At 35.7% G+C, this 26367-nt stretch overlaps 2 protein-coding genes across 3 annotated transcripts; both read left to right on the forward strand.

Moving 5' to 3' along the window:
• Positions 1-16238: 16238 nt before the first annotated feature.
• On the forward strand, positions 16239-18166 carry LOC113093993 (uncharacterized). Of its 2 annotated transcripts, none has more exons than XM_026259625.1 (3): positions 16239-17310; positions 17477-17657; positions 17937-18166. In XM_026259625.1, the coding sequence occupies exon 1, from the start codon at positions 16267-16269 to the stop codon at positions 17296-17298; it is 1032 nt and encodes a 343-aa protein (XP_026115410.1). In that variant the 5' UTR covers positions 16239-16266; the 3' UTR covers positions 17299-17310; positions 17477-17657; positions 17937-18166. The 2 variants fall into 2 exon arrangements, with proteins under 2 accessions (XP_026115410.1, XP_026115412.1); XM_026259627.1 differs by having other exon boundaries at positions 18024-18159.
• On the forward strand, positions 18017-21862 carry LOC113093989 (uncharacterized). Its single transcript, XM_026259622.1, has 11 exons — positions 18017-18116; positions 18202-18288; positions 18504-18569; positions 19039-19104; positions 19193-19285; positions 20534-20611; positions 20696-20758; positions 20898-20948; positions 21050-21264; positions 21405-21564; positions 21647-21862. Exons 1-11 carry the CDS (start codon positions 18017-18019, stop codon positions 21805-21807), a joined length of 1140 nt encoding a protein of 379 aa, XP_026115407.1. The 3' UTR covers positions 21808-21862.
• The last annotated feature ends 4505 nt before the right edge of the window (positions 21863-26367 follow it).

Consider the following 26367-nt stretch of genomic DNA (forward strand, 5'->3'; position numbering starts at 1 on the left):
GTTGTGCCACATCCCTTTACACACTTATGATCTAAATAAAAGAGAGATTGAGCTGACGCTCTGTTCATCTGCTGAGCAGCTTTCACAGCATATTATACACACAGCAAATACTTTATACACATAAATCATGTTTCTGGTTTCACTCAGGAGAGATGATTGTGGTAGAAATGTGAGAAGTTGTGCTAGTATAAAGCAGGAGGAAGTTCAGCTCTGTACACTCAAAATCACACAAGTCCTCTCCTCTGAGAGTCACACACTGATGTTGTTTAAGTGCTCTAGCAATGAGTAAAGATTTATTATTATGAGCAAATCATCTCTTCTACTCTATAGGATTTCTTTTACCCAGTATTTCTTAAAAAGGAGTTATTGTTTCATACAGTGGCCTGTAAAAACTCTGATATTTACATTCAGTGTAATTATGCGGAGGAGAAACACTTGAAACAGTCTCCTCAGGTGTTCAGGTTGAGTGAGACTCTGTGACGCTGTAAGACTCGCTCCTGGGTCTGAACTCTGATTGTTACAAACAATGATGGTGTGTCTGATAACCTCCTAAATATTCTGATTGTGACTGGCTTTCTGCTGCCATCTACTGGTCAAGTCATGAAAATGCATTTGTTAAACGTTTATAATTCCTACAATACTAGTCTCTAGCTAGAATTATGTTTTGAACATTATTTAACATACCAGGAATCATGTGGTTGTTCCAGGCCTCTACTACCCTGCCAATGGCCAATTACTGTAGTTCTAGACTAAATCTGAATGTGCATTAATTCATCCCACTCTTAAAAAAAAAAAAAAAAAAAAAAAATCAGATTTAGTATTCATCAAAATAAATTAAAACAGTGAAGTCCAAACTCAGAATATGATGCAAACCTGCAATAATTAAACATGTTAAATAACACAAATGTATCTAATCCTATTTTATTACCTGGTGTCTCTGCTGTTGACCTAGTTTGGATCCAGTTCAACCATACTAATAACCAAAAGTGACTTTAGATTAACTAACATTGTGCTTCATTGTTTTGTATTGCTGAAGAGTGTTGAACCTTCCTCTTCTGCGTTCCACTGTACAGACGTGAATTTACTTGTCCTTCAGTCTGAGGTTTATTCATTACACTTTTGTGCAAGGGCTTTTATATTTGCTATAATTATAATTTATTATATTAAAAACAATCAAGTCCTGCTCATATTGAAAAAGTAACACGGAAATAATGTGATACATTACTTTCTATACAAAATAACGTAATTAGTTACTTTTTTAGGGAGTAACTCAATATTGTAATGCGTTACTTTTAAAAGTAACTTTCCCCAACACTGCCCATCACTATAAAAAACCCTTTGTTACCCCAAACTACATGTTACAATAATCAGAATTCAGCTAATTATTCCTTTGTTACTCTTTGAAGAGTGAACTTCCCCTTTAAAAACACAACACACTGTCCTCTTTGCTCCTATTGGACGCTGTTGGAAGTGAATTAATCGATTCAGCATTTCAACACTTCCATAAGGATGCATTAAAATCAACAAAACAGTTTAATAAAGATGTGTTTATCTTGTGAATTTGTGAAATTTACTATACCAATATTTGTTTTACTTGCTGTTAAAGTTTTATATGGGAATATTAAACGACACACTGAACCTTTAACAATACACTGGCAAAAAACTAAAATAAATAAATGTACACCTTTTGTTAGGGGTGCTCTGATTGATCGGCTACTGATCCCAGCCGACCGATAATCGGTTTGGGATGATTGATCGGTGGTCTCTAAAAAGATAAAAAATAATTAATAATAAAATAATTGAAATAATTAATGCTTTAGGTGAGGTACAATTCATAATTCTTCATTAAATAACTGAAAAAGTTTCTGTGAGATATAATTTCACAAACAGTGTGAATGAATCCCTTTGTGCTCTCTTTCTCAAAATGCAAATGGCTTCAAATCCCATCGTGTCCGCACTATAAGAGAGCTGCACAGTTGACATGGGAATTGTCACTTGAACTATCGAGGCAGTGTCGCATCATCACTCAAGTTTATAAATTTGCATTTTTTCTTTTTAATTATTGTTTAAACCATTCAGCGCTCACCTTTTTTCCTGAAGACCGTGCACTCATGCACACTTGCAGCTCACACACGTAATAATGGCAGGTTCACATTACTCCGTTTGCAGTGTGTATGTGGTGTGTATTTTATCGCACTCATGTTAATGAATTAAAGCGTTCACACTGCACACATGGTTGTGGTCTGGAAGTGCGTTTAGCGCATTGTTTGCGTTAAATATGGACATGCATTGACACAAAAATCTAATTACACCATAAATGGATATCATTTAAGTCTACAGTGTTTCACAGGAACACATAGGCTATGTTTTTTTGGTTAGGTTTAAAGGAAAAGAGCACATTTAAAATTCTTAATTACAGTTCTTTATGAACTGCAGGATTGCTTGTGATAAAGATTTAAATACAAAAGTAAAGGCAGTAGAGCTGACTGTTTCTGTCAGTGGTATGTTTGAATGAAAAGTAGTTTAAATGTTTTGCTTTAACCACTTAGTATATGAATCTAAAAGTAAATACTAAATTAAAAAGCATATATTAATTGATGAAAGATTGTATTACTGTACTGTGTAAAACAGAATCATAATGTTGAAAAAGCATTTGAATTAACAATATTTTGATTTGAACTCAGAATAATGTATAAATGTTGTGTTTGTGGTAAACAGGCGTGGATCAGGAGCAGAATCCTGTGTGAAAGCTGCTTGTGTATCACACATGAACCACATACACACTGTAAACAGAGTCTGTGTGAACCTCACATACAGCTCACACAATCAGGCTTGTGCTGTGTAACAATTACATGATTGTAAAAACAAAAATACAGTGCATAATCAAACAATTAGGTTTGAAATTAAAAAAAGCCCCCTCCACCCCTCAAAAAAAAAAAAAGAGAGAAAAAAAAACAAAAAATCCTCTCACATGGATGAGAATAAATGTCAAAAAAATCTTGACTGGATTATCACTATAAATAATTCAAAATGATAAAAACAAGGCTTTAAAAAGATCATTATCAGTGATTGGATCAGCAGATACTGCTTTCTGTGATCGGTGATCGGCCTCAAAAATCACTTCTACCTTTTGAACAATTTCACAACATGATTTATCGACTGCCACAAATACTGCCTAAAAATACTGATTTTGTGCACTTTTACTGTACCAATATTTTACATTGGCCTTTGAGCTTTATTGCATGTGGGAAAAAAAGACTTACCTTGCCAAAGCACTGACAGAATCTATTGAACTAGTGCTTTGTTGAACTTTACACGCAACAATCAGAGGCAGTATTTGACAGATCTCTGATCCAGTGACATACAGGCATCGTCAGATTGACAGAACTGTAGTCTGATAATGTTGGGGATCCAGTGGAGGCATCAATCATATTTCAGGGTGGCCGGGGCACTCTTTATCACATCCCTGATAAAATGTAGCACCAGTTCATGCTCTGATTGCTGTTTTAGGTGAACTCCTAGCTTGTCTGTGCCTAGAAACAATACTGCAAATTAATGCCATTTATAATGGAAAGTAACATGCTTGTTTTTACATATAAGTTATTACAAATACTGAACACCAGGGGGAGGTATAGCACTAGATAGGAGAGAGATCATAAGAGAATTATGAGAATTAGCTAAAATTATGGAAAGAAAACCTGATTGAGATAAACAAATAAAAGAACACAAATTAATATAGATTATATCATGATTTTTTCATATATCATGTTGGTGACGGTAATAAGAGAACAAACACAAATTGAATGTTTTCCATTGTTCAGTAAAGTGAACGATGTATGTATTTTAAGCTACAATAAACAGCCTTCAATAACCTGATTCATAGCTCATAGCTGAGTGCTGAACTTTTCACCATTAGTCTGTCACTTTGCAGTTCACAGGGATTTCAACCTTTTTTCTTTTCTTTTTTTTTTAATCGCTTGTACACCCTTACGAAAGGACAATATATTAACCAATATATTTCTTAAAATATATTGTGATATATTGTAATATATTATTTTCCCTTTTTATTTTCTAATATTTTATATATTTGAATACATTTAATAATATATTGATGATACATATATTATATAATATATTGCAAAATATACAAATGATTGCCGCTTTCAATATATTGCAATATATTGGAAAAAATAAATATACATAAGAATATATGCCTAATATATTACATGATATTTTCCAAAATACTGCAATATATTTTTGTTTCATAAGGGCACATTTCTCAATACTTAACTTTTTAAGGTCTTCACACAGTTCTCGTGGCCAAATTTCATCTCGGCAAAGCAGTTAATTTCAAATTTAAAATGCACTAAAACTACAAAACACCATACAGAACAACAGATGTTAACACTAGCAAAAGCTTTTAACCAACAAACACATTTTCTCTCTCATCAGTGACCTAAAACCACTCACAACAGATAGTGTTTGCTTTACAACGTCTTTACAAAACGTGAATGACTGCAGTCACGCCATCTGCGTTTCAGAGTAGCGCGGTCACGCCATCTGCGCTTCAAATTCATTGCGCGTCTACTCGGCGGTGCGTGGTATACATTAACGTGCGAGCGCTACAGCCTAATTATTTGAGTAAATCCTCCTTCGGTTGTCATATTTATTCATATTCATAAGAATGATTGAATACATTCAGGTTTTAAGTGTTATAAGCGCGTATGTTATCATTCAATCTGTTCCTGCTATTGTATGGTGTATCCTGCTTATGTGGAGAGAATCTAAATTGTTTTTTTTTTTTTTTGTTTAAAGGATAAAACCAAACTGCCATGTCATTGTTATATTCTTTAATATTTGCATGCCAAAATGAGGAAAAAAAATAAAAAAATAAATAAAAATAAATCATAAATCGCCAAATCATGAAGAATGCAATCTTTCTCACTATACAGTCAGATTTGTAACTTCATAAAAAATTAAAATCTAATTGTTTTCTGCAAACTCCACCAAACTCTTGTTCTACATGTGCCCATGTACTACTGTGGTGATGTTCAAATCATTTTACTGTATCATTCTTTAATAATTGCATGCCAAAATCATGAAAAATGCTTTCATTTTCACTATACAGTGAGATTTGAAAAATCATAAAAAATTAAAATCAAATTGTTTTCTGCAAACTCCACCAAACTCTTGTTATACATGTGCCCATGTACTACTGTGGTGATGTTCATATCATTTTACTGTATCATTTTTTAATAATTGCATGCCAAAATCATGAAAAATTATATATTTTTCACTATACAGTCAGATTTGAAAATTCATAAAAAATTAAAATCAAATTGTTTTCTGCAAACTCCACCAGACTCTTGTTCTACATGTGCTCATGTACTACTGTGGTGATGTTCATATCATTTTACTGTATCATTTTTTAATAATTGCATGCCAAATCATGAAAAATAGGATATTTTCCACTCTATAGTCATATTTGAAAATTCTTAAATATTTTAAATCAAATTGTTTTCTGCAATCTCCGCAGACTCTTGTTCTACATGTCCCCATGGTCAACTACTACTTTTACTGTATCATTCTTTAATAATTAACTCCACCAGTTTCTTTTTCTACATCTCCCCAGGTACCAGTGTAGTGATTTTCATCTTACTTTACTGTACATTTTTTTAATAATGCTTACCAAAGTCCTGACCGATGATATTGACCTCGCTATATCCACACACAAACAAACCTGTAGACTTTTATTTACTTTTGGCTGGCTTTGGGATAACCATGAGGTTTGGATATTGACTGTGTATTTGACATTATGTTTGGCTTAATGAAGGTTTTGGTAATTCTCATCCTGCCTTGTGTGTGCGGTTTCTATGTCTTCAGCCACAACATGAACATGTCATAACTTACAGGTGAATATTTGCAAATATTTATATGTTAATTTGAATAAACATTTATGTAGCTTAATCCAATTTTATATTTTATCTGGTCTTTCAGATACAACTTTCAGTGTTGTGATGTACTATAAAATATCCATATAACTGTCCTTTTCCATTATCACTAATCTTATGCTTCCGTCACTGTCCAGCCAGATCATCACAGTCACAAAGGAATTACTGTTAGTATAGTGGTTGTAGTTATAATTTGTATATTGTGGCACATATCTTCATTATGTTGAATGGTCTCCAATGTCTCCACGATGCTTCAAGAAACCCACCTGCAAAACTACAGTACTATTAACCGTTTTAGACACTTAATTTTAAATGCTGTAATAAATAGTGATATATATATATATATATATATATATATATATATATATATATATATATATATATATATATATATATATCAATTAAATTATAATAACTACATTAAATCAACATTTGATGTGAGTATTTTTTTGATGTGAGTAGCTTTTGTCCTCTATCCACTTGCAAATAGTGGATAGAGGACACTCTATGGGGGGAGTGCATGTACGGTTCTCTCTGCACCTTCAATATCATGACTTAGATGACCTTGAGCAAGGCATCGAACCCCCAACTGCTCCCCGGGCGCCGCAGCATAAATGGCTGCCCACTGCTCCGGGTGTGTGTTCACAGTGTGTGTGTGTGTGTTCACTGCTCTGTGTGTGTGTACTTCAGATGGGTTAAATGCAGAGCACGAATTCTGAGCATGGGTCACCATACTTGGCTAAATGTCACGTCACTTTCACTTTCACTTTCAGGTCGCTTGGCAGGTATGTTTTTTTGGTATCTTGGAGACATTGCCACAGTTCTTCTGGATTGAGTCTGTCTCAGTTGTTTTTGTTTCTTCATGTCATTCCAGACAGAATGGATGTTGATAAGATCAGATCTCTGTGTAAAGCACTGGCTCTTGTCAGACAAAAATCTCAGTGGATTATTACAATTAATGTCAAAATAAATGTTTGGAAATGTATACTTCTATTTCCTCCTGACACACTACAGCAAAATAAATTATTGGCATAGTGGCATTTTTGCTAGTGAAAATTCTAGTGTTATAATAATTTTTTACTTTTTTAAGTTCTCTGAATCCTGTGAACTTGAAAATTTGCTGAAAATGTGTTTATTTTATTATATATATATATACAGTACAGACCAAAAGTTTGGACACAGAAAGAGTTTTCTTTATTTTCATGACTATGAAAATTGTAGAGTCACACTGAAGGCATCAAAGGCTATTTGACCAAGAAGGAGAGTGATGGGGTGCTGGTTTAGGGGTGAGCTGGACCGCAGACAGAAGGCAAAAGGGCCAACAAGTGCTAAGCATCTCTCGGGGAACTCCTTCAAGACTGTTGGAAGACCATTTCAGGTGACTACCTCTTGAAGCTCATCAAGAGAATGCCAAGAGTGTGCAAAGCAGTAATCAAAGCAAAAGGTGGCTACTTTGAAGAACCTACAATATGACATATTTTCCATTGTTTCACACTTTTTTGTTATGTATATAATTCCATATATAATTCCACATGTGTTAATTCATAGTTTTGATGCCTTCAGTGTGAATCTACAATTTTCATAGTCATGAAAATAAAGAAAACTCTTTGAATGAGAAGGTGTGTCCAAACTTTTGGTCTGTACTATATATATATATATATATATATATATATATATATATATATAGGTGCTGGTCATATAATTAGAATATATATATATATATATATATATATATATATATATATATATATATTGTAACGAATTCAACACTCCATACTCATCGGGAAGAAGGAGGCGGGAACCGGCGCACAATCAAAACGTTTTAATATTCAAAATAAATACAACACAGCGCACCAGCCCCTCGCGGATGACTGGTGCGCGCAAATAAAAACATAAAATAATGTCCCAGGCCTGGTCCTCTCTCGTCCTTCACGGTCGTCGCTCCAGTTTTATATCCTTCCATCTCCTACGTGGGACTCGAGACAGGTGGTGGGGCGCAGGTGCAGCTCATCTCCAATCACTACACCTGGCCTCACTCCTCGTTCCCACGTCTCTCGGCCCCGCCCCACTCGTCACATATATATATATATATATGTATATAGGTGCTGGTCATAAAATTAGAATATCATCTTAAAAAGTTACTTTATTTCATTAATTCCATTCAAAAAATGAAACTTGTATATTATATTCATTCATTACACACAGACTGATATATTTCAAATGTTTATTTACTTTATTTTTGATGATAATAACTGACAACTAAGGAAAATCCCAACATGTATTGTGTGCCTCTCCTCTCTTCCTCTAGACTCTGGGACCCTGATATCCACAGAAAATTCAAACTAGACGCTTCTGACGCTGTCTGCTGTTCGAGGGTGGCTTGACACAAGGAATGCGACAGCTGAAACCCATGTCTTGCATACATCTGTGCGTAGTGGTTCTTGAAGCACTGACTCCAGCTGCAGTCCACTCTTTGTGAATCTCCCCCACATTTTTTAATAAGTTTTGTTTCATAATCCTCTCCGGGGTGCGGTTATCCCTATTGCTTGTACACTTTTTCCTACCACATATTTTCCTTTCCTTTGCCTCTCTATTAATGTGCTTGGACACAGAGCTCTGTGAACAGCCACTGTGATATATTAGTGAAATAAATCAACTTTTTGATGATATTCTAATTATATGACCAGCACCTGTATATGTATGTGTGTGTGTATATATATATATATATATATATATATATATATATATATATATATATATATATATATAGTACAGACCAAAAGTTTGGAAACATTACTATTTTTAATGTTTTTGAAAGAAGTTTCTTCTGCTCATCAAGCCTGCATTTATTTAATCAAAAATACTGAAAAAAATGTTATATTGTGATATATTATTACAATTTAAAATAATTGTTTTTAAATGTATTATACTTTAAATTATCATTTATTTCTGTGATGCAAAGCTGAATTTTTAGGATCATTATCACATGATCCTTTAGAAATCATTCTAATATGATGATTCATTATCAAAGTTGGAAACAGTTCTGCTGCTTAATATTTTTTCAGAACATGTGATACTTTTTAAGGATACTTTGATGAATAAAAAAAAAAAAGAAAAAAAGAAAAAAAAAGAAATGTTTTTAAAATATAAATATTTTGTAATAACAATATACACTACTGGTCAGTAATTTGGGGTCAGTGATTTTTTTTTCTTTCTTTCTTTTAAATAAAATCAATACTGTTATTCAGCAAGGATGTTTTAAATTGATAAAAAGTGATAGTAAAGAAAATATATTATTAGAATATATATTATTAGAATTTGTATTTTTATTTTGAATAAATGCAGTTCTTTTAAAACTTTTATTCATCAAATATATTAGACAGCAGAACTGTTTCCAACACTCAAAATAAATCAGAATATTAGAATGATTTCTAAATGATCATGTGATAGACTGGATGTTACATGTGACACTGAAGGCTGGAGTAATGATGCTGAAAATTCAGCTTTGCATCACAGGAATATTTTTTTTTTTTAAAGTATATTCAAATAGAAAACTATTATTTTAAGTTGTAATAATATTTCACAATATTACTGTTTTTTCTGTATTTTTGATCAAATAAATGCAGGCTTGATGAGCAGAAGAAACTTCTTTCAAAAACATTAAAAATAGTAATTTTTGGTCTGTACTGTATATATATATATATATATATATATATATATATATATATATATATATATATATATTGTACTGGTAATTCAGTATGCTGTTGTATATATATATATTTCCACTTGAATTTTTTGTCCAATTACGAGTTGCGAGATGCCTCGCATGTGCGACTCAATAGTCCTGCCATGTTCAGCTCCAAGTTCATGTTTTAAAATGTAATTTGTACAATAAATTGTCATTACTTTTAAAAAATGTCATGATGAGTTAATATTAAATACATTTGCACTGAAAAATATAAAGAAAATCCTTCTGAAATGAGAATGATGCCATAGATTATTTTGGATGGAATACTAGATTGATTTATAAAATGAAGATATGTGCCACAATATACAAATTAACTAATATACAATAAAAAATATACAATAACTACAACCACTATACTAACAGTAATTCCTTTGTGACTGTGATGATCTGGCTGGACAGTGACGGAAGCATAAGATTAGTGATAATGGAAACATGCAGTTATATGGACATTTTATAGTACATCACAACACTGAAAGTTGTATCTGGAAGACCAGATAAAATATTAAACTGGTATAGGCTACATAAATGTTTATTCAAATTAACATATACATATTTGTAAATATTCACCTGTAAGTTATGACATGTTCATGTTGTGGCTGAAGACAGGGAAAACGCACACACAAGGCAGGATGAGAATTACCAAAACCTTCATTAAGCCAAACATAATGTCAAATACACAGTCAATATCCAAACCCAATGGTTATCCCAAAGCCAGCCAAAAGTAAATAAAAGTCTACAGGTTTGTGTGTGGATATAGCGAGGTCAATAGCATCGGTCAGGACTTTGGTAAGCAATTATTAAAAAATTATACGGTAAAGTAAGATGACAGTCCCCACACTGGTATCTGAGGAGATATAGAAAAAGAATCTGGTGGAGTTTGCAGAAAACAATTAGATTTTACCTATTAATGGATTGTTTAAAATGTATTTACAGTGAGGAAGAAGATAGCATTGATCATGATTTGGTAAGCAATTATTAAACAATCATACTGTAAAGTATGGTGAGAATCACCACAGTGAAAAAATGTGAAACAAGAGTCTGGTGGAGTTTGCAGAAAACAATTTGATTTAAATTTTTTATGAATTTTCAAATCTGACTGTATAGTGAAAATGATAGCATTTTTCATGATTTTGGCATGCAATCATTAAAAAATGATAAGAGTAAAATGATATGAACATCACCACAGTAGTACATGGGCACATGTAGAACAAGATTCTGGTGGAGTTTGCAGAAAACTATTTGATTTAAATTTTTTATGAAGTTTCAAATCTGACTTTATATTGAAATGCTAGCATTTTTCATGATTTAGCATGAAATTATTAAAAAATGATACAGTAAAATTATATGAACATCACCACAGTAGTACATGGGCACATGTAGAACGAGTCTGGTGGAGTTTGCAGAAAACAATTTGATTAAAGGTTTATATGAATCTTCAAATGTGACTGTACAGTGAAAAATATATAATTTTCCATGATTTTGGCATGCAATTATTAAAGACTGATGCAGTAAAATGATATGAACATCACCACAGTAGTACATGAGCACATGTAGAACAAGAGTCTGGTGGAGTTTGCAGAAAACAATTTGATTTTAATATTTTATGAATTTTCAAATCTGACTGTATAGTGAAAATGATAGCATTTTTCATGATTTTGGCATGCAATTATTAAAAAAATGATACAGTAAAATGATATGAACATCACCACAGTAGTACATGAGCACATGTAGAACAAGAGTTTGGTGGAGTTTGCAGAAAACAATTTGATTTTAATTTTTTATGATTTTTCAAATCTGACTGTATAGTGAAAAAGATAGCATTTTTCATTATTTTGGCATGCAATTATTAAAGAATGATAAAGTAAAATTATATGACAATCCCCAAAGTGGTACATGGGCACATGTAGAACAAGAATCTGATGGAGTTTGCAGAAAACAATTTGATTTTAATTTTTTATGAATTTTTTAAATTTGACTGTATAGTGAAAATGATAGCAATTTTCATGATTTTGGCATGCAATTATTAAACAAATGATACAGTAAAATGATATGAACATCACCACAGTAGTACATGGGCACATGTAGAACAAGAGTCTGGTGGAGTTTGCAGAAAACAATTTGATTTTAATTTTTTATGAAGTTTCAAATCTTACTGTATAGTGAAAATGATAGCATTTTTCATGATTTTGGCATGCAATTATTAAAGAATGATACAGTAAAATTATATGACAATCCCCAAAGTGGTACATGGACACATGTAGAACAAGAATCTGATGGAGTTTGCAGAAAACAGTTTGATTTTAATTTTTTATGAATTTTCAAATCTGACTGTATAGTGTTGGAGTCCAGGGCCAAGCTTTTCAGTGGTTCACCTCATACCTAAAGGGGAGAGCTTTCTCTGTGAATATTGGGTCATTCACTTCTCCCGCCATGACTATTCAATGCGGTGTTCCGCAGGGATCCATTTTTGGCCCTCTTTTATTCTCCCTCTACATGCTTCCTTTAGCCTCAATATTCCGGAAATATAATATAAATTATCACTGTTACGCTGACGACCTTCAATTATATCTTCCAATCAAATATGCCAACGACCTTTCCTTAGACCGTCTGTTCTTATGTCTAAATGAAGTTAAATCCTGGATGTCAAATAACTCACTGCAACTAAATGAAAATAAAACCGAAGTGCTTCTACTGGGTCCTGCTGCTACCAACAACTCTGTCAAAACACAGTTAGGTTTTTTAAGTAATAATTTGCACAATCATGCCAAAAATCTTGGTGTCTATTTTGACCCTCTTTTTCAATTTGACAAGCACATAAATGCAGTTGTGAAGAGTAGCTTTTTCCAACTTAGATCTGTAGCAAAAGTAAAACACTTTCTTTCTAGAAAAGACCTTGAAGTAGTGATTCATGCACTAATTTCCTCTCGACTAGACTACTGCAATTCGCTCTATATTGGCCTACCTCAATCTACACTTTCCCGTTTACAGATGGTTCAAAACTCGGCAGCTAGATTGCTGACAGGAACTAGAAAAAGAGACCATATCTCCCCTGTCCTTGCCTCATTGCATTGGCTTCCCATAAAATTTAGAATAGATTTTAAGATCCTTCTTTTTGCATACAAAGCATTGCATAACTCGGCCCCGGATTACATTTCTGATCTTGTAAAACCTTACACAGCTGTTAGGCAATTAAGATCTGGAGATCAGTTACTTTTATCGGTTCCTCGTTCTCGCTGCAAATCAAAAGGTGATCGAGCTTTCTCTGTAGCTGCCCCAAAGCTCTGGAATGGTCTACCCTTGAGTATTAGGGCTTCTCCATCACTGGATGTTTTTAAAACTAGCTTAAAGACATATTTTTATACCTTAGCATTTGAGTGATACTGTTTATGTATTTATATTATTATTATTATTATTTTTTTTTTTTATGTATAATTGGTCTGTTGTATATGATATTTGCTTTTATCTCCACTCTTTTCTATTTTAAATCATGTTTTACTGTAAAGCACTTTGGATCAGCTACAGTTGTGTTAAATTTGTGCTATATAAATAAACTTTGGCTTGACTTGACTAGTGAAAATGATAGTATTTCTCATGATTTTGGCATGCAATTATTAAAGAATATAACAATGACATGGCAGTTTGGTTTTATCCTTTAAAAAAAATAACAATTTAGATTCTCTCCACATAAGCAGGATACAACATACAATAGCAGGAACAGATTGAATGATAACATACGCGCTTATAACACTTAAAACGTGAATGAATTCAACCATTCTTATGAATATGAATAAATATGACAACCGAAGGAGGATTTACTCAAATAATTAGGCTGTAGCGCTCGCACGTTAATGTATACCACGCACCGCCGAGTAGACGCGCAATGAACTTGAAGCGCAGATGGCGTGACCGCGCTACTCTGAAACGCAGATGGCGTGACTGCAGTCAAGAATGACATTTGTCATGACACTACCCAGTAAACATTCGGACGTCTTTTGACCGTTGAAAAGACGTCCGTCCGACCCGTCCCGTCATGGTTGAAAAATAGTTCCAAAATGAAAGTTGAACCGACGTCTTTGACGTCTTCTGGACGTGAACTGTACGTATTTTCTGCACATCCCTGGACGTCTAAATGTGTCGTCTTCTGGACGTCGTTTTCTTCTGGATTTTTAAATGCGTTGCTGCATAGTTTAAGTGTATGTACTTATAAGCCTGCATTTAAAATAATCACACACCCACTGTGTAACATCGTGAAAGGCAACCCAGTCAACACGTGAGATCATGCGATGATCACAGTGACATCACACAATCCTCATACTGTGATCCTCAGCATGTGTGTAAAGCGTGAGCTCAAGGTGAGTTCATCTGATCCTCATACTGTGATCCTCAGCATGTGTGTAAAGCGTGAGCTCAAGGTGAGTTCATCTGATCCTCATACTGTGATCCTCAGCATGTGTGTAAAGCGTGAGCTCAAGGTGAGTTCATCTGATCCTCATACTGTGATCCTCAGCATGTGTGTAAAGCGTGAGCTCAAGGTGAGTTCATCTGATCCTCATACTGTGATCCTCAGCATGTGTGTAAAGCGTGAGCTCAAGGTGAGTTCATCTGATCCTCATACTGTGATCCTCAGCATGTGTGTAAAGCGTGAGCTCATTGTGAATGCTTCACACTCCGGTCCAGTTGGTGGTGGTAAATGCACCATCTAAACTGGTCTTCCAACCACCATAAAACATGTAAAGAAGAAGAAAAAGTTGTGCATGGTATTGTTACACCGCAGAAATGGTGAGTGGCCTATTTACATACTTTTAGATGTGCAATGTGGTCTTGTCTTTTTTTTTTTTTAGCAGGGTACTACTCACACATGCTACACTTGCACCAGCCATTTTACCTTCAGTAATCACACCAAAATTGCTAGCTGCAGCTAGTTTGCATATCAGTATTTGTGAATTGTTAGGCCATGTCAGATCATCACAACATTACTAACTTTATATTTCAATATATTAATTCTTTTTTATTTATACTTATATTTCAATAATTAACAAGCACTGTAAAACAACAGTAAGCAAGAATGCTGCACTGGTGGAATAGCGTAAACTATCATTACTCTTTGGATAAAAAGATGAAGTATGCCTACTCTTAGACACTCATATTAAAGATAAAAAGCCTTATTTCACCACGCTATATGACTAGTTTTTTAACAACAACTTCTATCTGCGGAACTGTAGCTGTTTTATGTTAAAAGCTTCAACGTCACTTCCCATTTACCAAAACTCAAAGTGACTGACATTCATCCTCTTATTAACATAACAAGCAACTTTACCCAGACATCAGATGCAACACTACATCATTAAGAATGTAAAGTGTAGATCTACAAATGTGTAGTTTAAAGTACTTTATGATACACACTTTCTTTAGGATACACAACAATTGTCCAAAGAAGACTTCTTAAACAATTATCAAATACAGTAATCAGTGAAAGTGGCTAAGGTTGTCTTCTCAAACTAAAAAAAATTGTAAAAAATGTATGTGTTTCATATAATGTTTTACTAATACAGAAGTTCTTTTTGGCCTGTTAGGATTTGGAAACAAAAATTAAGGCATTGAAAAGACAGCAACAAAAAGCTCGTAGAAAATCTAAAAAGATCATTTTGGCTGTTCAGAAAAAAAATGAAAACACTTCTGATAGTGAACACTCCTCCAGAGAACTTGAATCAGACTACTCATCAGACGACTCAGGAAATATGCTGAATGTTGTGGAGCAGCATCAAAATGAAGACTTGCAAGAACAGTATGATTCAGAATCACAACAGAATACCATAATTAATATGCAAGATCAAGTGCTATGGTATGAAATTGATAGACTAAATGATTCCATGGATGTTACCAGTGAAAGTAACTCAGAGCTAGCTTTGTCTCTGGAGAAAAAGCTGTCTGAGTGGGCAATAAAATTCAACATCTCCATGACCTCTCTCACTCATTTGCTTAAGATTTTGAAGGAACATGACATTGATGTTCCAGCAGACGGACGAACACTATTGAAAACACCTCGTTCTGGCAGTTTGAGAATAACAGAAAAATCAGGTACATTTTAACTTTGAAAATGTCCATGCACTCATTTGGTAATATTATTCAGAAATTTCACTGAACTGTAAAATCTTGTTTTTGATAGGTGGCAAATACACATATTTTGGATTAAAGGAAGGTCTTACACATACTCTGTCTGAGCAAGACACTTCAAAATACGACCACTTTGAGATTTCTTTGAATATTGATGGCCTACCCATTTTCAAGTCCAAAAACCTCACAATGTGGCCACTTCAGTGTGCTGTCATCAACGTTGATGAAGTGAAAAACAGTCCTTTCGTTGTTGCTCTGTTTTCTGGAGCAAAGAAACCAAGTGATTTGGAGTTTTTGAGGGATTTTATGGAGGAGCTGCAAGAACTGATGGAAACAGGCTTTAAAGGGAAGAGAATTGTCCTCAAAAACATCATATGTGATGCACCAGCACGAGCCCTCATCAAAGGAATAGTTCAGTTTTGTGATGTAAAGGGAGTTCATGAGAGCAAAATGCTTTTTTTGTATAAAGGAAATCTCAGAACCAATGAGTCATTTAGACAGAAGACAAATCCTGAACATCACAAAACAGATAGCATTCTTTTGAATCTGGACATTGATATGATCAGGCAGTTCCCAATAGATCCCATGCATTGTGTAGATCTAGGAGTGACTAAGCGAATGTTGATGCTGTGGAAAGAAGGACCTTTGGCCCATAGATTATCAGCTGGACATCTTAGCACCATTACTTATTTTCATCAAGCTGTCCGACATCACATACCTCCTGAATTCAATAGGAAACCCAGGGGGTTAGATGAACTGAAGCACTGGAAAGCAACTGAATTCCGAACATTTTTGCTTTATACTGGACCAGTGATTTTGAAATATGTTCTCGATAAGGAGAAGTATATTCACTTCCTTTCACTTAGTATTGGAATGCGCATCTTGTACAGTGAAAACCTAATGGAGCATCGTGATTATGCAGATGAGCTGTTAACATATTTTGTTGAAAAAGGTAGCAGCCTGTATAGCATGAGTTTCATCTCATATAATGTGCATTGCTTGCTACATCTCACTGATGTTGCAAATTACAACAGATCATTACACTATTGTTCAGCGTACAAGTTTGAGAACAATATGGGTCAAATCAAGAGGTTTATCCGCGGTTCAAGTGATCCACTGATTCAAGTAGCTAACAGATTGGCAGAGAGGCAAGCAATATCAAGTTCTAAGAAATCAAATGTTACCTCTGGTATGCCAAAGACAAAAGAATGTTACAGAATGACCAATGATAGCTACTGCCTTATACATGGAGTTCAAGAAAATCTGATTTTTTGTGAGGTTTTTTGCAGAATGGAACCTTTGTACACTAAGCCATGTGACTCCAGAATAATTGGCATATTCAAAGGATTTCGGAATCACACTAAAATGTTACATACTGACACCACTCAACTGAGACATAAAGCAATCATGATACCTTTGTCATTGATTGATAAAGATGAATACAATGCGGTAGCGCTTATACCGCTCATGCATTCAGTTTGATTAGTTAGTCAAGTAAGTCAGTAAGGCAGGGTTTTTGCCTTTTTTATTGCATGTTATCCTGATTTTGATCCAAAGAATATGGATTGTGTGTGTGTGTGTGTGTGTGTGTGTGTGTGTGTGTGTGTGTGTGTGCGCGCGTGCGTGTGTGTGTGCATGTGCGTGTGCGTGCGTCTTTCAGTATCGAATTTGTTTATTCGGAGATGGACAGACATCTGTTGTACCAATCAGTTGGATTTTTGATGACCATGGAACATTGAAGTGTCGATGGACATCATCACTCTCAAACATTAAAAACAATTCTCCACCAAACCCTAACTGGAAGGTTTATGACATTGTGAAGATCGTTGGACCATCAATTGGTAAGAAATTGCAATAATGGTGATTTGAATTGAAAATGAATGTGATGCTGAAATGGGGGTATAAGAACACAAATTCAAGTTGTTGTGCCTTATATAAGACAATCACAATTTTAGTTTGACATAAGTATTTAACATTTCTGGAAGATTTTTTTTTCTCAATATTATGATAGGTGGTCTTATAAATGTACTAATCATAATATATTTATGTATTCTATGATGAATAAATAGTTGACTGAATTTCCATTATACACATAGTATACATAAATTTACCACTTACAGGAGACTATGATCAAGCAAATCAATACATCTCAGATTACACAACGGGGGTCTCAGCAGCAGAGGACTCAATTACTTATTCAATGACAGACCCTGCAGTTGTGGAATTACCTGAGAAGAGAAAAAGGAAAAATAAGCTCTGTGATGAAAGTGACATCAATTCAGAGACCTCTTCCTGTGAAGGTCTGTATATATTGAAATGATTGGTATGCAGAAAACAATTTAGGCGTAACTCTGTGATCATTCTTTATTTGTATGTACTAAACAGATGATATGAAGCAGTCAGGAAATGAAGTGAAGCAATCTGGTCTGAAGTCAAGAAATGTCCCACTGCCCAAACCTCCTATATACCATGGTTAGCCTGTTTTAACTTTGATGTAGAACTTTGAACTTGCACTTTGCACTTTTATGTTTTTTCAATCCATTTTTTATTAGTTTGTGTTTTTCTTCTTTTGAACATTAGTCAATATTCAGCTCATTCAGAAAGTTCAGTGTGACAGTGTTTTAACTTTTTAACTAAACTTTTATTTAATAAAAAAATGTTTTCTTCTGCATGAGCTATCTTTAAAGATACTCTTCAGAGAAGTGGGAAAAAAGATGAGGATGATCCCAAGCCCACAAGCTCTGATGTCTCAGGTGATTTAAACATATAAACACATATACAAAAGATAAATTCATGTATTAATGGTGTGTATAATGTGTTACTATGCAGAGGTTTTTACACTTTATATTGCCAAATCCCACCATATATGATGAACCTTTAGCTTAGGAGTAATGTTGGACATGTAAACCTGAAGATAAACCTTTTTAGTTCAAATTTATTAGTTTTATAGAAGCTTTACAAAGAATTCTGTTTTACAAAGAAATACAAATCCCATACTACAGATAAAAAACAAATATAAACACTTAAATGTCTCTATCAAGAACTTAAAAATGTGACTGTAACAATGTTTGAATATATTAATATTTATGTTTTTTATGAATTTTATGAAGACCCTCACAACCCTCTGGAGGCCTGTTGTGGGTCCCCTGACCCCGGTTAGAAAACCCATGCATTCATGTATTGATGTACATTAAGCCACTTACTTCTATATCTTCCTCTCAGAATTTCATGATCTTCAACAACATCACATGACTTATAAAGAAATTACAGTGCAAACCAGGATACCAGGTGTGTATACATTGTTTATTCATTGTGTGTACAAGGTTTGTTATGGCAAAAGATTAGGTGATCATACTAATTTTAATGTGATAAACAGATGATGTGCATTTAAAGAAGTCAAGAAATGCAATGAAGCGAGTTGGTCTGAAGACAAAGAATGTTCAGCTGGCCAAAACTCCCAGATACCATGGTAAGCTTGTGTTTTAACTTATCTAAGGAACTTAGCAGAATCAGCTTTATAATTTGATTTGCAGATTTTGAATGTCTTATGTCTTTTCTTGAAAGTAGTCAAGAGTCCACTTCATTTGTGTGTGAATTTTGAGACTCCCCTGACTTGGCTCGACACACAAAATATAAATATAAATTAAAAAATGTCTCAATACATATAGCCCAGTAACTGCAGAAAAAAAGTTAACCATGGATTCATAAATTTGCAATAGGCATTTATTTCATTTTATTGAAATATTTTAATGAAAGTAAAAAAAAAAAAATGTTTAAACCTTTTTGAATATTTACATATATCTAAATATTCTTTTGGATGCAATATAGAAGTCACTTTAATTATAATATTCAGTCCCTACATGAAGAGAGAGTCAGTGGTCCGCTGCGAGAGGAAAGTGGCTCTCTGGCTGCGAAAAGTGGGTCTGCGGCTGTCGTTCGCTTAGGAAAGTGAGTTGATCGCTGCGTGAGAAAAGTGAATCGTTCGCTCAACTTCGCTGCTTGAGGAAAGTGAATCGTTCGCTGGGTGAGGAAAGTGAGTCGTTCGCTGCGTGACTCGTGAGGAAAGTGAGTCGCTCGCTGGGTGAGGAAAGTGAGTCGTTCGCTGCGCAAAGTGAGTCGCCTGCTGTGTGAGGAAAGTGAGTCGTTCGCTGTGGAAAGTGAGTCGTTCGCTGATTGGCTTATAAGTAAACAATCCCCCACGTGGGGTGCATTCTTGTGATTGGCTAAAACAAGGGAGAAATCTGATTGGTTGCAGATCATTCCCTGTTTAAAAAAAGGCATTTGTGTGTCGAGCCAAGTCAAGGGAGTCTCAAAATTCACACACAAATGCAGTGAAGTTCACAGACCGCAAGCAGTTTGTAAATCAAGATATATGTGTGTGTGCATCAGAAATACATTTCTGAATCTTGTCCTGTGCATTTGTGAATCTTGAGTGCATTTGTAAATGTTGTTTGCATTTCTGAATTGTGTGTGTATTTCTGAATTTTGTGTGCATTTCTGAATTTTGTATGCATTTGTGAATCTTCTGTGCTTTTAAAATTTTGTGTGTGCATTTGTGAATTTTGTGTGCATTTGTGTATCCTGTGTGTGTATTTATGAATTATGTGTGTGCATGTATGAATCCTATGTGTGCATATGTGACTGTAGTGTGTGCATTTATCTTTATTGAGACTCTTCTGGCTCCATAAATTTGATCATTCTAATTCACATTGTTCAGGTGACTGTCTGGATGATAACAATGAAAGCCCTGATGACAGTTATTTAAACTCAAGCCAGCCCAACCCAGTATTCTTAGGTGAGACAATAGATATTCCCTTTAACACATGCAAACACATCACAAGGTACCTTATAAGAGAATTTTGTGTCATGACTCTCACAGATACTCTTCAGGGAAATGTGGCAATGCATGAGGATGATCATCCCAAAAGCTCTGCTTCTTCAGGTGAGTTATAATTTAATATGATTTATTGTGTGTGTGTGCGTGTGCGTGTGTGTGTGTGTGTGTGTGTGTGTTTTTTTACATTGTACCAAATGTCCCCACAATTAAAGTGAACCACCTATGTATGTAATTTTGATAACAGGGAAGGAACCAAAGGAAACAAAATGCAAAGTCACCATGGAGAAATTGTTTGGTATGTGATATATCAATTATTTATTTATTTATTTATTTATTTATTTATACAGACATAAAACATCCTTTGCTATATAACAATCTAACTTTACAATTTTTCAGATCTGAATACTAAGATACTTCAACAAATTCAAATGCTGGAACAGAGACAAGCTGTCATCATGAATGACTTGGCCAAAGTTAAGTCTGTTCTCATGAAGCGGGCAGAAGAAGATGCCCATGAGGAACTTTTTAAACAACAACAGTGCTCCAGCTTTGAAATGTTTGAAGCCTTCTGTCAGAGGCTTGAAGAAGACAAAAATTATCGAGAGCTTTATGTTAGTACTACTATATAAATTTAGCGTTTATTTTTACAACAAAGCCACTGTTTTATTTATTTTGCAGCAGATACCATGTAAAAGAAATGTTGAAGCCTGGTATATTTTAATCATGACAATATTATGTATGTTTTTGTCAGGTACACTATCTCATCCATACTCATGGCAGCTCCAATATAGGTGAGATGGTGAGACAGGCTTTAAAAAGCATAGCGTCAGACAATGTTCTCTGTCTGTATAACAGAACGGGGAAAGATGGGAAGAAGGTGTTGCCACCTGTGCTCCTGACATGTTTGAAAAGTAAGTGTTTAAGTTTTGGTTTGTGCATTTGGATGCTGCTATAGAAATTGTAATGTTAACACCTTGCTCTTTGTGTTTTTAGAATGTGTCAGGTCTTTTCACAAACAAAATGAAATAGAGGTGAAGAAGCTAAAAGTTACCACCAGAACAACACCAGACGCGGAATGTATTCGCCAAGTAGAAATTTTTGTGTCCAACGCCAACACCAGGCTGAAAAGGAAACCAAATAAAGGAAAAATCTGACTTTTTGTTTGATTGTTTTGATTGATGGAAATAAAGAATGTGGGTGTAAAAGTTTGAGTTAACTGAATCATTTTAGATATCAGTGAACTAACAGAATTATTACATAGTGGTGTTATATGGTGATCTCACAGTATGAGCACACAGTGATCACAGTATGAGCACACAGTGATCACAGTATGAGCACACAGTGATCAGAGTATGAGCACACAGTGACCACAGTTTGAGCACACAGTTACCACAGTATGAGCACACAGTGATCAGAGTATGAGCACACAGTGACCACAGTATGAGCACACAGTGATCACAGTATGAGCACACAGTGATCAGAGTATGAGCACACAGTGATCAGAGTATGAGCACACAGTGACCACAGTATGAGCACACAGTGACCAGAGTATGAGCACACAGTGATCACAGTATGAGCACACAGTGACCACAGTATGAGCACACAGTGACCAGAGTATGAGCACACAGTGACCACAGTATGAGCACACAGTGACCACAGTATGAGCACACAGTGACCACAGTATGAGCACACAGTGACCACCGTATGACCACACAGTGATCAGAGTATGAGCACACAGTGACCAGAGTATGAGCACACAGTGACCACAGTATGAGCACACAGTGATCACAGTATGAGCACACAGTGATCAGAGTATGAGCACACAGTGACCAGAGTATGAGCACACAGTGATCACAGTATGAGCACACAGTGATCAGAGTATGAGCACACAGTGACCACAGTATGAGCACACAGTGACCAGAGTATGAGCACACAGTGACCAGAGTATGAGCACACAGTGACCAGAGTATGAGCACACAGTGACCACAGTATGAGCACACAGTGATCACAGTATGAGCACACAGTGACCACAGTATGAGCACACAGTGACCACAGTATGAGCACACAGTGACCACCGTATGACCACACAGTGATCAGAGTATGAGCACACAGTGACCAGAGTATGAGCACACAGTGACCACAGTATGAGCACACAGTGATCACAGTATGAGCACACAGTGATCAGAGTATGAGCACACAGTGACCAGAGTATGAGCACACAGTGATCACAGTATGAGCACACAGTGATCAGAGTATGAGCACACAGTGACCACAGTATGAGCACACAGTGACCAGAGTATGAGCACACAGTGACCAGAGTATGAGCACACAGTGACCAGAGTATGAGCACACAGTGACCACAGTATGAGCACACAGTGATCACAGTATGAGCACACAGTGACCACAGTATGAGCACACAGTGACCACCGTATGACCACACAGTGATCAGAGTATGAGCACACAGTGACCAGAGTATGAGCACACAGTGACCACAGTATGAGCACACAGTGACCACAGTATGAGCACACAGTGATCACAGTATGAGCACACAGTGATCACAGTATGAGCACACAGTGACCACAGTATGAGCACACAGTGATCAGAGTATGAGCACACAGTGACCAGAGTATGAGCACACAGTGACCACAGTATGAGCACACAGTGACCACAGTATGAGCACACAGTGATCACAGTATGAGCACACAGTGACCACAGTATGAGCACACAGTGACCAGAGTATGAGCACACAGTGATCACAGTATGAGCACACAGTGACCAGAGTATGGGCACACAGTGATCACAGTATGAGCACACAGTGACCAGAGTATGAGCACACAGTGACCACAGTATGGGCACACAGTGATCACAGTATGAGCACACAGTGACCACAGTATGGGCACACAGTGATCACAGTATGAGCACACAGTGACCACAGTATGAGCACACAGTGATCAGAGTATGAGCACACAGTGACCACAGTATGAGCACACAGTGACCACAGTATGAGCACACAGTGATCACAGTATGAGCACACAGTGACCAGAGTATGAGCACACAGTGACCACAGTATGAGCACACAGTGACCACAGTATGAGCACACAGTGACCAGAGTATGAGCACACAGTGACCAGAGTATGAGCACACAGTGACCACAGTATGAGCACACAGTGACCACAGTATGAGCACACAGTGACCACAGTATGAGCACACAGTGACCACAGTATGAGCACACAGTGATCACAGTATGAGCACACAGTGACCACAGTATGAGCACACAGTGACCAGAGTATGAGCACACAGTGACCACAGTATGAGCACACAGTGACCACAGTATGAGCACACAGTGAGTGTGTTCTGACCTCATATTTCCACCACAGTATGAGTGCACTGTGATTGTGCAGTGACCTCATGTTGTGAACAAAGTATGAGCACACAGTGAGAGCTCTGTGTGGTTACACTTTTAGTTCACTGTGACACTCACATTATGACTGCACCATGAGAATATTGTGAGCTCATAGTGACATCATTGTGAGATCAAATTGTTGACTGGGAATCAATTATGTCTTGAGGTTTAACAAATCTTGACAAAAGTTCAAGATTGGTCCAGTCAGACCTGAAGGTCCATAAAACATCTTAATCAAGAGCACATCACAAACAATAACACATTATTTGTGGACATATGCAAAAAAGAGGCATGTTCTGATTTAGTACATTTTATTGTTTTTGAACAGTTTAGCATCTGTTATATATTATATTATATTATATAAAGGGATAGTTTACCCAAAAATGAAAATTCTGTCATTTACTCACCCTCATGTTTCAAATATGTATACCTTTCTGTGTTCTGACGATATTGTTTTCATGTTTGCTTTACTGGGACAGTGACAAATAAGAATCTTCAAGATGATGATCCATTTTTTTTCAATGTAATCTTTGTATCTATTTTGGATTTCTGAAATAAGTTTACAGGCCTACCATTTTCATCAGAAATATGATTTAATTCGAGGCATCACTGAATAAAAAGTGCTGAAATACTCAATCTTAAAGTCAAAACTCAAAAATTTATATTTGCGTTTGTTTATTAATGTTTTTAATATATAATAATATAAATCAATGTTAATTGCATTTATTTTTAAATACTTTAATCATATAATATTAAGAATATTATTAATATTTGAACATGTGGCATAAACACCTTGCAGGAGCCATTGTTGTCATGTGAAAAGAAAATCATAAAACCTTAGACCCTCATCATAAAATATGTTTGAAATCATAGCTATTTATAAAATGAAAGTGGTGTAAATGATTTTAAACTGTATAGAACCAACATGAATTCAAATATTACATTTCTGAGAATGCGTTCATGTGTTTTCTACTAAAATGTTAAAAGATGGTTTCTTTTTATTATGTCTTTATTAATCTTGTCATTGACTTACACAGTTGTCTAATAAACACAAAGATATTTGGATGAATGTTTGTAACCAAGCAGATCTCACAATCCATTAACTGCCACTGTAGGAAAAAGTGATTATGATCGTAACATGAGGGTGAGAAAATTATGACTATTTTCATTTTTGGGTGAACTATCCCTTAAACACACTACAGTTGTTTGGCTCATTTCTTGTAACCTCCACCCCCATCTCTTCCTGGAGCGAGCTTCAGTTGTTCTGCCATCGCTGCATCCCATTCAGAGTCTCCACCTCTTCACAGCATCTGAGGGAAGAGAATACATGTATTTTTAAAATAAATAAAAATAAAAGAATTGAGATAGATGACATGCACTTATTTTCAAAATATCTTTATGGTCTACAGCTAAAAAAAAAAACCTTGGACCAAGATGAATGAATCATGAATTAAACATTAGAAAAAAAAAAAGGTAATCAACAAGCATTAGATTTCATTTTTATTTTACAAAAGGTGTTATGCTTTAATGTGATGCCCCTGAGAAACACTCAGTGTAACTGTGAGAAAGTGAACAGGACATTTCTGATAAGACAGGAGGGCTGTGATGTCCCCTGAATAATTAAAGCGTACCAATAAAAATTACATCAATATAACATCTCGGTTACGTATGTAACCATGGTTCCCTGAATAGGGAACGAGATGCTGCGGTGACGTCACCACGTATGGGAACACCTTCGGTGTGACGAATGTCTGAAGCCCTATACCATCCCGCCAATCCTATTGGCCAAATAGCGCTTGGCACCGCCCTACGCATGCATACGCATCGTATACCCGGGTGCCGCGTGCCATTTCGCTCAGATTTCATGACTGAAGAAGAAGAATGCTATCAAGGTACGGCACGGCCAGGACCGCAGCATCTCGTTCCCTATTCAGGGAACCATGGTTACATACGTAACCGAGATGTTCCCTTTCATAGGTCACTTCGATGCTGCGGTGACGTCACCACGTATGGGAACGCTATACCAAAACGCCTGACGTACCTGATAGCTGGGATCCGAGGAGGCATCTGCTCAGCGGAGAGAACCCGGGAGCCAGGAGCCATCCTCACATTCAAACTGTAGGACTAGATAAAAGTGCTCGGTGAGGACCATCCTGCCGCAGCAGATATCATCCATAAAATATCCACTGAGAAAAGCTTGAGAAGAAGCCATAGCTCTAGTGGAATGAGCTTTAACTCCTAAGGGCGAAGCGAGTCTGCGTGCCTCATAGGCTAAGATATTGCCTCCACCAGCCAATGGGACATGCACTGT

This window comes from Carassius auratus, unplaced genomic scaffold, assembly GCF_003368295.1.
Source record: "Carassius auratus strain Wakin unplaced genomic scaffold, ASM336829v1 scaf_tig00215206, whole genome shotgun sequence".
NCBI lineage: Eukaryota > Metazoa > Chordata > Actinopteri > Cypriniformes > Cyprinidae > Carassius > Carassius auratus.